General features: G+C 34.4%; 1 protein-coding gene across 1 annotated transcript in view; it reads right to left on the bottom strand.

The window, feature by feature from the left end:
- Positions 1-13,340, bottom strand: part of LOC145991870 (uncharacterized) — a 169,722-nt gene that overhangs the window by 42,433 nt on the left and 113,949 nt on the right. Inside the window, exons 39-44 of the mRNA XM_083127906.1 lie at positions 9,125-9,166; positions 5,759-5,794; positions 5,403-5,432; positions 2,430-2,444; positions 665-676; positions 280-306 (exon numbers count right to left, since the gene is read on the bottom strand). Coding sequence (XP_082984032.1) covers positions 280-306; positions 665-676; positions 2,430-2,444; positions 5,403-5,432; positions 5,759-5,794; positions 9,125-9,166 — 162 coding nt within the window. The remainder of the gene's footprint in view (positions 1-279; positions 307-664; positions 677-2,429; positions 2,445-5,402; positions 5,433-5,758; positions 5,795-9,124; positions 9,167-13,340) is intronic.

Raw genomic sequence — 13,340 nt, forward strand, 5'->3', positions numbered from 1 at the left:
TTTGTGATTGTCCCTTCATGAATTTCATGTCATCACTCATCCTCATCTTCACAATTGGCCAAAAGTGGCAGAAAAGCGAAGTAAAATATACTAAAATTTACATACAAAAAAATTTAAAAATATGTAATCTGCACAATCTGTGCTTTACGTTAGAGAAATTTTAATGTTTTTCTTAATTATATATGTGTTAGATTATTTTCAGTCTACAAAAAGTGGTTATGCGAACCTTTAAGAACAACATACATTAATTATAATTAATAATATAATTATAACTTTTACCTTGTGGTCTACCATAGCCCAAACCAGCTGTGAAAAAAATATATACAATAGTGATTCATTCTGTACACACAGTCACGAAATTCCTAATGATAACCTTCTTTTTAGTTTTGTATACCACATATTTCTGCAGTTTCATATTCTGTTTACATATCTGTGCACATATGTAAGATACATACAGATCTGCATGCATAAATCATAGTCTTAGAAATTATAAGGCACATTGGTACCTCCTAAATCCTCCCATTAGAAAAGTGGTTAATTAGATAAATTTGTCGTTCCATACTATTTCCAAATATTTGAAATTTGATCAATATAGATTTGCTCAAAATGAAATTTCATTCACTCAAAATTAATGCACTTATTAAAAAAGTAAAAAAAGACTTACTCCCACCATAACCTGTTATGAAAGAAAAGTGAAAATAAATTATAAAAAATGGTGTCACCTTATTAAAAACATATTAAGAAACCTTATATTGTTTACTCAATGAACATTGCCATTGATACATTTTGACACACATGCACCCTCCTCCGCAGGCAAGACCAAATATAATCACATTATCACAAATGAAGCATATAGATGTAGAGTATATTAAATTGTTTATAATATTAGAGAACAGAATTTAATTGTAAAGGGTGTTTTTTTTAGAGGCGAAGAACTTTAAGTTAAAATAAAACACAGAAAAATTATTTCAATATCCATGTAATTGGTTGTACTTTACAGATCATATTATGGCATTAATGTTTGAATATGATTTCAGGCATGTGGCCACCGCGACTGGCGCGTACATGACGTAATCTGGAGGTCCAATTTTCACACACTCTTCGCAGTACATCAGGCTGTATGTCGGCAATAATGCGTCGAATATTGGCTTCCAAGTGCTCAATTGTTTCTGGTTTATCGGCGTAGACGTGCGACTTGACATATCCCCAGAGAAAATAATCCAACGGCGTCAAATAGCATGAACGCGGTGGCCAGTTAACAGGGCCATTGCGTGAAATTACTCGGTCGTCGAACGTTTCTTGCAGTTAATGAATTGTGGCATGCGCTGTATGACAGGTGGCCCCGTCCTGCTGAAACCACATGTCTGCCACATTCATGTCTTGCAATTGAGGCACGAAAAAGTTAGTAATCATGTCCCTATGTCCCCGTACCGCGCACCGTTGACTGTCACTCTCTGACCAAAATCATTGTTGAAGACATACGGACCATAGAGCGCACCACACGGTCACCTTTTCTGGATGTAATGGTGTTTCGACAATGGCTTGTGGATTACTTACCATCACTCCTTATGCGGAAATTTTGTTTATTGACATAACCATTTAACCAAAAGTGTGCTTCATCACTGAACAGAAGTTTCAAATGAAATTGTGGATCAATAGCAATTTGTCCTTCAGCCCATTCACCAAATGTACGGCGTGAATGATGATCATGTGGCTTCAATTCCTGTACCAGTTGAATCTTGTATGCACGTAAACCAAGATATTGACGCAAAATATTCCATAACGTGGATGGACACAAATTTAATTGTTGAGCACGATGACGAATCGAGGCATTTGGATCATCATCAACACTACGCTGCACTACTCCTATTGCTTGCTCTGTCCGCACTGTACGACGTCTGACGGGATGCTTATTATCGTGTAGAGTAAATGTATTGCAAAACGATCCATAGTTCCTCGAATTAATCGCTCAGATTGACGATTATGAGCACTGTAAATTGCACGTAATGCTCGATGAGTTTGTCGAACGGAACCATGATTTTCAAAATACAGTTGCACAATTTGCAACCGTTGCTCCGGCATGAGTCTATTCATGATGACTTGCCAAACCAAACTAACCTCGAAACAAGTGGGAACTGCCTTCTATGCTGTCACAGAAAACAGTGTTGCCAGTTTAAAGTTCTCCACCTCTCTAAAAAAAAAGCACCCTTTATATGTAATAATGTAGCTTGTGTATAAAGAGAAATTTGCACCAATTGCTAATAATCCAGGCAATAATTATTGTAATAATAAAATAACTTTACTTTCTTCTACATAAAATAGAAATTCTTTGTTGCTATGAGTTCAACTAGCAAACACGAATATTCATAACAATGTTATTAAGTATTCTCTTACTGTTCTTTGGATTCAAAAGAGTATATTTCATTTACCTGCACCGCCATAAGCTGCATAAAAGAAAAAACGAAATTATTCATTAGCAATACCATAGCAAATGAAGTCAGTATTTGCAATGAATTGAATCTAGTACCCAGTCAGTGATGCTAATTTATTGACAAGTTAATGAAAATTTGGGGATTAACTTTATATCTGAGTCAGTACCAATTTCACTACTTAGGTATATGGATGACTTGGTAGTTCAGTGAGAGCACATTAACACAAAAAGCCACAGATCCAGGTTCAACTATTGCTCTATACCGAAATCTTTATTAACTTTTCAATAATTCAATAACTTAGTCTGACAGTAAACTACAGGGTGGCTCAAAAAGTCACTTAACACCCTCGGTACAAGGCCACTGCAGGGCGCAACATGGATATAGTGATGACCAATCATTGCCAGGCCAAGGGGGAACCACATTGATGCCACCTGCACGCTCGGCGGGCATTTTGATGTCTGCCATATTGAATTCAACTTCAGAATTTTAAATAGGATGGGGGTGATATGATATATCAAATCAGGCTAGAATTTTACTAGAAATGCAATTGTGAAGGTTTTTTTATGTATCTTTAACCAGTAAAAAGTTATGACTAAATTCTTGTACCAATTTGCTCCTTTTCGAGGTGCTAGAAAGATGCCTTAAAATTTGTTTAGCGCATCGGTAACGCATTGAGATCAAAGTGATGTCTAGGGAGAAAAGTTTGCATGCCATTGCACAAGATTTTAATCTGATACATCCACGAAAAGCTGCGCACTATGAATGGTTGTCGCGAACAATTACAGTGTGACGCTTTCATTAAATGAAAAGTCCTCATAAGTAAGTTCATAAACAGAATATTCGATGCTTTTTATCTGATAACCCAATTTTGATAGATCAAAGCTGAATGGTTAGTGCTGGTAAGTTAATGGTGTGGTGTGCTGTGTGGAACACAATTGGTTAGTCAATTTTTCATCAACAGAACCTTCAATGCTTAGGGCTACTTGGATTTGTTAAATAAACAGTTTTTTTCATCCTTGCTTATGGAAGAAGTGTGACGTTTTTTCCCACGCGATTCGTAATAAAAAGTATTACGTAATAATTTTACGTGGAAAAAGCCTCACACTTCCTCATTCTTCGTACGCCTTGCGTCACTTTGTTAAAAAGGTTATACTAGTCACCACTAGAGGTCTCTACTGACCTTTTGCTCCGTGCTTGCTTCACGAGCAGGTAAGCAACCATCACGTTACAGAAGGTACTTTTTACAGTTTTTTTTTTCAATAGGGAGGAACACCAGAACACTATGGGAACGTTGTGAAGCAGTTTCTGTCCAAAGTTAGTTATCAGATGACAAGGGTCGCATATTCTGTTTATGAACTTCCTTATGAACATAAACATTAGCTTTGTCACTGTGAAGGACATTTAATTCAATGGAAGCGTCCCACTGTAAATTGTTCGTGACAACCATTCATAATGCGCAGCTCTTTGTGGATGTGTCCGATTAAAATCACGTGCAATGGCATGCGAACTTCTCTCCCTAGACATCACTTTGATCTCGATGTATTACCGATGCACTAAACAAATCTTAAGGCATTTTTCTAACACCTCGAAAAGGAGCAAATTGGTACAAGAATTCAGTCATAACTTTTTACTGGTTAAATATACGTCGAAAAAATCTTCACCGTTACATTTCTCGTGAAATGCTAGCCTGATTTGATATACCATATCACCCCCTTCCCATTTAAAATTCTGAAGTTGAATTCAAGATGGCCGCCGACCACATGGGCCACCCTGTATGTTATTAACTACATCAGCTTTTAAACAAGAAAACATTAGTATTTGAGAAAGTGTGAGATTCAAATTGTATGAAGTATATTATTTTGGATAGAAAAATGGTTAAAATAAATACATGCAACAGTTCATGATGGTAAACAAACAAAACACACTTCAAAAATGTACTTCCCTCTTGTATCAAGCATACCTTCGTAATAAAACCCAATACTTTCTGTTAGTGTAGTATTGATTCCATATAAAGTATGGTGACAAAGCATGTTTTTTGAGAGAGATTCACTTTTTTCTCACTCTCCTCTAGATGAATGCATTGTGTGAACCAAAGGGATATAACTTCAATTTATCAAATTTACAGGAGAGAGGTTTTAAAAAAGTCAGTAAATAGGAGATACATGACTCCATCTTACTGCTGAGGATCAGAAGTGGAGACATGTCGATCTCACTTCAAATAGAGCTCTTGAGAGGAGTTAATTTAAACAAAACTAAAAACAGCATTTTGGAGTTACGTTCCTCTGGTTCTAATGCAACAAATGAGCATTTCAAGTTCATGTTTGTCATTTAATATATCACATTAGTATGATGGCCATTATCGATATTTGTCAAACTTAGATCAATATATATATATATATATATATATATATAAAAATCGATGTTTGAGTGTATATGTGTATATGTGTGTGTTTGTTTGTTTGTTCAGCAATAACTCTCGAACGCCTGGAGCAATTTCAACCAAACTTGGTACACTTATCACTTGCAATCTCGAAAGAAATACTGTGGGGGTAAGACACCCCTGGCACCCCTAGGGTTTGGGGTGGGAAGCGGTTGACATGTAAAAATAATCGAAAACAACCGATATTAGTGTGGAATCTATAGTTTTTGGGGTCGGTAAGATGAATAGTGACACTCCCAATGCCGTTCAACTCCAAGTTAATTTTACACTATAGTTACAATTGATTATTTTCCTGTCTAATAGAAGATTGGGATAAATAAATACCCGGGCAACGCCAGGCAATCAGCTAGTATTAGATAAAATTTCATATTGGCCTATCTATAATTTCTGCAAATAGTAAGTGGTAACCAATAGTTCAAATATTTTTATAAAATCCTTGGAAATATCTACAATGTACAAAGCTATACAAATGTTCTACTATTAAAAAATATTAAAACCCAGCCATTTTGGGAACAATCATAATTCCATACCTTGTGAATTTGCAAGGGCTCCTCCATATCCTAAAAAGACAAAAAAAAAAATATTATTTTTTCTCATACAATTAATATTATGTGACCAAAAAAATTTATTGCGAGGCATGATTGTTATCACAGAATGCAGGTTTTTCACAATAGTGCACCATTAAAAGAAACTTCGATTTTTGCAAAATTTCCGGGATAATTAAGACTCCGAGAAAGTATAAAACAGAATTTTTGAGGACTCCGTGAAAGATCAAAATGCCGGAAAAGTATCGGCAGGTATAGGCAAATAAAATCCAATCAATACTTTCTGATACCAATACTACTCGCTGGTATTGACAGACCTAGTTTTTTATGATAATACTCACCTCCACCACCATGATGTCCAATTGGTCCACCATATCCTGGGAAAAAAGCAGAAATTATTTAATAATAATTCTTCAAAATATTACATTAACACTTACAATGGTGGAATCAACAAACTGTGCAATATACAACTTATTTTGGGGGTTTCTAAATTATTTAAGCTCAATGTGATTATAATAAATATCAATTATTTGACAAATAGATATTATTATTTAACCATAAGACTACAGATTCGGAAGTGCAAAAATGTTAATTGGATGGATAATTTATATTAATAAGAACTTTTGTTTCTTCAGGATTGGAAATATTTAATTTCCGCAGCCTTAGGATACAGCTAATGCAGCATAATAACATCAAGTTAAATATCATCCATTGCGACAATGAGGATGTTATGAAAGGACACTTGGAAAGAACTTCCGTGCCCATGCTGGGTCTCAAACATATGAACCTATACATACATATATGTTTGTACACATGTATATTATATGTACATGTACATATTATATATTTGTGTGTTTGTGTGTGCTAGTTTTAACATGTCGAAAAGTCTGCCCATTATATTTCATGTGTTGCATTTTGCCATGTGCTTATAGCACATTACATGCCCCTCTTAGAAAAAAATTAAAGATCCAACTTTAGTCATTAACATACATTACACCTGTGAATTATTTTCCTGTAGTTTACGGTTATTACAAGCATAAGAAAACAGTTTTTCTTTGTGACGTTTCAGGAGAACACACGCTCCTTTCATCAGACATTTATTTTCATTTTGATTAAAGATACAGTTATAACAATGGTTAGTAATTTTTTAAACAAAAAGAATCTGTTATATAATGGATGTTGTCAATGTTACATTGTTGTAATATAGCAACTTAACTGTGAAAAAAGCAGTCTGTTTTATTTTTATTTCAGATTTTTAGATTTTTTTAAAAAAAAAAAAAAAAAAAATTATGAATCCAAAATATCATCAGGTAATTCAAATTCATCATTGATTTCACAAAGTCTCTTGATGTTTTCTGTTACATTAAATTTTAAAGATGGTGGCTTACTCCATTTGTGAAAAAGAAAACTCCATACTGGATCTATGTTACCATTTTCATTATTTAATTTATTCCAGTGTTCTTCTGCAATGAACGAAGCTTCCCAGACATTCAACTCTGTGTTTCCCGTTAATCTTTTTAAAACCCTTCTCTTTTTAATCAAATGCTTCTCTTCGATGATATGACTTGACAAACCTGTTCTTGGGTTTAGATTTATAATGTCCAAATCGTGTTCATGCCATCTTATTGCCATTTTCCTTGCTGTTTGTCCCACATAATCTTTTGAACATGAACAACTTATATTATATATTCCTGTGGTTTCCACATCTGGTAGAGAGTTTCTCATTTTGAATTCATTAAATGTACATTCCAAACTTCTTGGTGATTTAAAAACAATTTTGAAATTAAAACTTCTAAAAATTTTTGCAATTTTATGTGAGAATCCCTTGTGGAATGGAATGCACACAAATTTCTTTTCAACAGATTTTTCATCTTTGTCTGTATTTCTCTTTTCCTTTAGTTTTCTTGCAACTTGTTTTTTGATTTGGTTTATTCTGTTAGTGTGAAAACCATTTTCTTTTGCTATATTAAAGAGCCTTTCTTCTTCATTTTTGATATCCTCATTATTAGAACATAGTCTTTGTGCTCTCAGGAAAAAATTAAAAAATATGTTATCCATTGTTATACGCGAATGTTCTGATTTGGCATGGATGTATTTTTCCCCCGCTAATTTTTTCCTATGGACTGATGTTTGAATTGTTGAGTTAGTTGTCTTAATTTGCAGATCAAGGAAAGAAATTACATTGTTATTCATGGGTTCACAAGTGAATTTTATGCGATGATGCGATTCATTTAACAATTTAAATACGTCCATGATGGTGTTCTCATTTTTAGCGATAATTAGCACATCATCCACATATCTGATGTAGAGTTTGATATCCGCACCTATGGCATTAACAATTGGAGATTCTATGTAATGAAGGAAAATGCTGGAGATGATTCCGGATACTGGGTTTCCCATTGATAGACCATTACTTTGCTGATAGATTTTGCCATCAAATATAAAGTAATTGTAATTTGCACATACAGTAAACCATCGAACCATTTCCCATGATTCTACTGGGTTAACCTTCATCTCAATAAGCCATCTGTGCAATGCATCTGTGGCACCTTCTATTGGGACACTAGGATATAAATTTTCAACATCAAAACTTGCAATACGATACTCATTATTCCAAACAATATTTTTTAGTTTCTGTTTCACTTCAAATGCATTTTTAACACTGAATGGTGTTTGTTGTTTAATTATAGCAAGTCTTTCAACTAAATATTTGGATAGTTTGTATGCAGGATGTGTGAAAGTTGCAATGATGGGTCGTATTGACAACATCCATTATATAACAGATTCTTTTTGTTTAAAAAATTACTAACCATTGTTATAACTGTATCTTTAATCAAAATGAAAATAAATGTCTGATGAAAGGAGCGTGTGTTCTCCTGAAACGTCACAAAGAAAAAGAAAAAAGAAAAACTGTTTTCTTATGCTTGTAATAACCGTAAACTACAGGAAAATAATTCTATAATGCAAGCAATGCGTACATACAAGAAAAACTATTACACCTGTGTTTACAAATACATATTATTATAAACAACTGTCTTGCCTCCAAATCTGTTAACAACTAGAGTACAGTAATCCCTCAGTAATCTGGCAGATATCAGACCAGAGGACTGCCGGATTAACGAAAACACCGGATTAGTGGAGGTTCATTAAAAAAAACATTTTAATAGCAAAACCTATGTTTGTTGCACAAAATATTGCAAAATATGTACGCATGTAAGAAAGATTTAATCTTTTCACTGTTCTTCCTTATGTCATGTATTGTAGCACGGCCTACTCCAAATTCATTAGCGAGATTCACTAACTTTCATCTTTTTCAAGCCTCTTTAAAATGGTGTGTTTCTAAACTAGAGATAACGTTTTATGTTTTAGTTTGTTCTGTAGGGACTTTTTTCACTCACAGCACTCACATGTAATTAACACAGAGACAAAAAACCTGTGCACGTGGAGGTTGTGTGTGCAACAATGACGTGTACAGATTGCTATACTGAGTCTAGTGTTTACCTCATGCTGAGATCTCTGACACCAAAATGCAGTAACTTGTTTTCCCTTTCACGCTCCCCACTCATCAATGCCGGACTACCGGAGGAGCCGGATTGGCGAAGTGCCAGATTATAGAGGGACCACTGTATTATTATTTTCTTTTTCAGAGTGTGAATAATAGACTCAGTTCTCAAGTATAAACTAATATTTTTAATAGTAACATTTACCTCCACCCATTGCCATTGAACCAGCCATAGATCCACCATATCCTAGGGAAGAGTAGAAATTGCCTATTATTGTTTAATAGTTTCAACGTATGTTTTTCTTTACATTTATAGTGATGGAATAAACAGTACACTACACCATAAAAGTTGCTACCTTTGACTTATATTACGTAAGGGTCATTCCATGCCAAACCATCCAATGGTGGTTGCATGACCATTTTAGAAAAAATTCATTTTTAGTACATAGGTTTGTACATGTTTCTAGATATCAAAACCAATGTTCAAAAAAATTTATTGTCTTTAGTTCTCCTGGAGCAGCCATTTTTCCAACATGGCGCATGGCTTTTCTTGCTCATGTAGCAGTATACAGAAACATTAATATCTCAAAAACCATTAAAGCTAGAGACCTGAAACAAAATTTATTTTGTAGCTGATGAAGTATACTTCCTATGATATTCAGGTATGTTTTGCTTGAAATTGCATCGTAAGTATGAAAATTATGGTGGAAAATAGGGTAACAATAGTTAAAAAATTGCATTTTTAAGCCCGATTTTTTTAATGAAGGGGTTTAGTCTAAGGCTTGAATTTTTTTTCATTTGTAGACCTACCTGCAGGGTGTCTGTAAATAAAATATCAGTGCTTAGAAATGCACCCCTTTTTTTTACAGCATGGGCTCAAACATGGCCGTTCATTGAATTTTGACAGTTTTCGGAGTTAAATAATTCAGATGGGTCCCCTTTAAAAATTCTGAAATTTGGCACATAGGAAGCCCTTCATGAACCTAACTCACAGTAAAAATCTCAACTTTTAGATTCAACTCGTTTTGGTCAATATGAGGTAACGTATGTCACCTAATTTCTGACGTTGCAAAGTAAGGTTAAACTACATCCAATACTTAGAATAATGAAGTCTTTTCTTTTTTCTTTTTTAAATTTTGGTTAAATAAAGGCTCAGAAAATATAGTAACATAAGTTTTTAATACTTGACTTAACATAAATTGAAAATACAAGGTATGACAATTGAAAATCTGCGAAATTTCATTGCAAAAGGTTTGATTTATTAGGTACCCATGACCAGTTGGTATTGTCCTATTCATTCTCTTTGTTAAATCAGGCAGGATTCCTTGTTCTTTCACCAAGTTCCTAAGTAAATTATCAGAAACCTTCAGTTCATCACATATTTTTTCTTGACCAAGTGGTAGCAATCAAACTGATGATTCTGACCTTTTCAACATTAGTTTTTTTTCTAATTTACATTTTTCTTCTTATAATTTCAATTATATGATTGTACTGGCCAAGCAAAGAATTGTCACACTTGCTTTCCTTTTCTTCAGTTTTAATACTTAGTGAAAAGCAACTTTACAGTTTCCTTTGCACTCCTTGTAGGATGTGAATAGTTTTTCGAGCAAGATCACTTTATTGTTTTTCTGCAATCAGCCTCCCCAGTTGCATAAAAAACAGAACAGACATCATGCATTTCCTTTAGTTTTCCTTGGCTTGGCACAAAGACATGATTTCAATTCTGGCATTTAAGGGAGTCACTTTCTCCGCATATGAAACTTTTACTACAACATATCAGGCATATTGATTTAACTGGTATAAGGCTTTCTTGACACTTTTTATTACCTTACCTTACTTAACATTTTCTTTAAGTGGTACTTCTGAAGATCACAACATACTTTACCATCTAAAAAGCTATATTTAATGGTATTTGCATATTATCTCTAAGCCATACACCTGTAGTCTTGACCTAAGAAGTGTTATCATTTTCACTGACTTTGTTAAGATTAGTTAGGTCTTTGGGAACCTTACGAAAAGGGTATTTTTGACAGTCCTCTCCAGTTAAAAATATTACAGAACACTCCATTTCCTGTCATAGATAACAAACATTCACAAGTCACTACTCTCAGCACATTAGGCAAAGGAAGAATGACAGCAGAGATTGTACATGCACAGATCAATTCCAGGCTTGCCTCACATCCTATCAAAACATGTCTCTGAATCTTCTGCTGTGCATGACTCACATCTATTTCAACGAATGTCTTTTCTTGGAAAAAAAAAGTGGAAAATAAAGGAAACAAAAGATAATATATTCTACCAGCTTTGACACTCCAAAATAAATAGCCTACTTTCAGTGGAGTGCCCAAGGAGGGATTTGTGGGGGTCATAACCCAATCAAAGGCAGGGTAATGTGGCAAAAACAGGGCTGTATACTAAAAAAGTATATGTAACCCCCTCCCCTCCCTTTTGAAATTCCTGGGCATGCCACTGCCTATCTTAAGCTGCATGTACTGCTACATTGATAAAAATATGGGGGAAGCTCAGTTTTGGAGCTGAAAATACCAACTGGTCGTGGGTACCTAATAAATCAAACCTTTTGCAATGAAATTTCGCAGATTTTCAATTGTCATACCTTTTATTTCAATTTATGGTAAGTCAAGTATTAAAAACTTATGTTACTATATTTCCTGAGGATTTATTTATCCCAAATTTAAAAAAGTAAAAAGAAAAGACTTCATTATTCTAAGTATGGGATGTATACAATGCTGTATATTTTGAACTATTAAACAATAATGGGCAATCTACAAATTGTCATTTGCATAAAAATTCAAGTATTAGATAGCACATAAGTTGACTGCATGTTAAATCGAGATTTGATTTAACTTGCAGTTAACTTATGTGTTATCTGGGACATAATTAAGTTAGAAGCCAGAAGGTATTTAATATATTGTTCGTTTATTTCAAATTTTTTATTTATTTCTGTTTTCTATTGTGTCCCACCCGTGACACCAAAAAGCAATTCATTTCACCTTTAAGTGTTACATTTTCCCCTCACCTCCACTAGAATATTCAAAGGTCAATTACCTTCTCTATTTGCCTTAAATAATTTATTTTTCATCATTTGACAATTCACAGAAATTAAAATAAATTTCTTATTAAGTGAAGAGGCAGTGTTTTGTCTGTCCCACACATGACACAAAATTGTTCATGTAGCTACAAATCTGGCAAAATATTTTAAGGGTATTTATGCTTAATTAACAGTGTCAAGTTTCATATTTCATTGCACAGAAACTAAGAAAAATGTTGCTTAATTATGAGCAGAATAGTTACTTTAATTTCAAAAATTTAGTCCACATGTCCCACCAATGACAATAGAATGTCCCAGTTATATTATTTCAATTAATTTTAATTTTTTTCTATCTATCCTCTTACTTCCCTTCTGTATTTATCATATTTAACATATGATGTGTGGAGGGAAATATTTATTTATTTATTTACTTAAAGTTTCAGATACAGTACTGAAAGACCATTTTATACTGAAAGTGTAGCAACAAGAATAAAATAAAAATAAAAACAAGACAATATAAGATGGCAGAGGAAAAAAATGTTACATGTACATTCCGTATCATGCCCAAGGCATGACTCGAATCCGGGACCCCGGGCGCCATAGTCCGATAGCCTAATCATTTCATAAAAAGGGCCCGAGTATGAAAGAAGCTGGAAAGAGCTTCTTTCAAGCAAATGCCACCTGCGATCTTCAGCGGATACGAATTCTTCGGGAATCGCAGGAAAGATACTGCAAACACAGCTTTATGCTGGAAGCACCGTTATTGAGAGACGCGTCCTCTCAACGGCCGAAGTTCGAATTTCGTTTAAATAGCTTGAGAGAATATTTCTCGCCCCAGTCGGTATCTGAAATCTATCGCGTGCACAGTTAGTGACTCGGAATTATACAACGTTGAAATAAGAAAGTTATGGCGTGAATAGTTGTTACCGAACGTTACAAAAGGAGTTACAGCGAGGAGTAGTACAATATCGGAAAGGAGTTTTATTTCAAGAGAGTTTCATCAACGAACCAGCGAGTCGATCGTCACTTCGAGATCTACAGGTAACGAACGTTCCTCTATCCTTGTCTTTCATTCTCTTACACCCTTGCCAGACCAGTCAATTGTAGTGTTTAAAGTTAATCGTGAGTGTTCTTATTTCACGGGGCTAGCCCCCTTGCTTGGTTAAGTGTAGACATAGCTTTTCAGAGTTATACCCCCCTCTTATGATACACCTCTCGCAGCCAAATAACTTCGAATATCAGGCTTCACATAGCCTATCTACGATCCCTTAATTTAAAACATTCGGGTGTTTGTACGATTCTTAGCGATTGTCGGAAACAGTGTTCTGACAAGAAAATATCAATATTTACAGGCAGGTTATTATATAAATGG

Source organism: Lepisma saccharinum, chromosome 8 (genome assembly GCF_977018435.1).
Source record: "Lepisma saccharinum chromosome 8, izLepSacc3.1, whole genome shotgun sequence".
Taxonomy (NCBI): Eukaryota; Metazoa; Arthropoda; class Insecta; order Zygentoma; family Lepismatidae; genus Lepisma; species Lepisma saccharinum.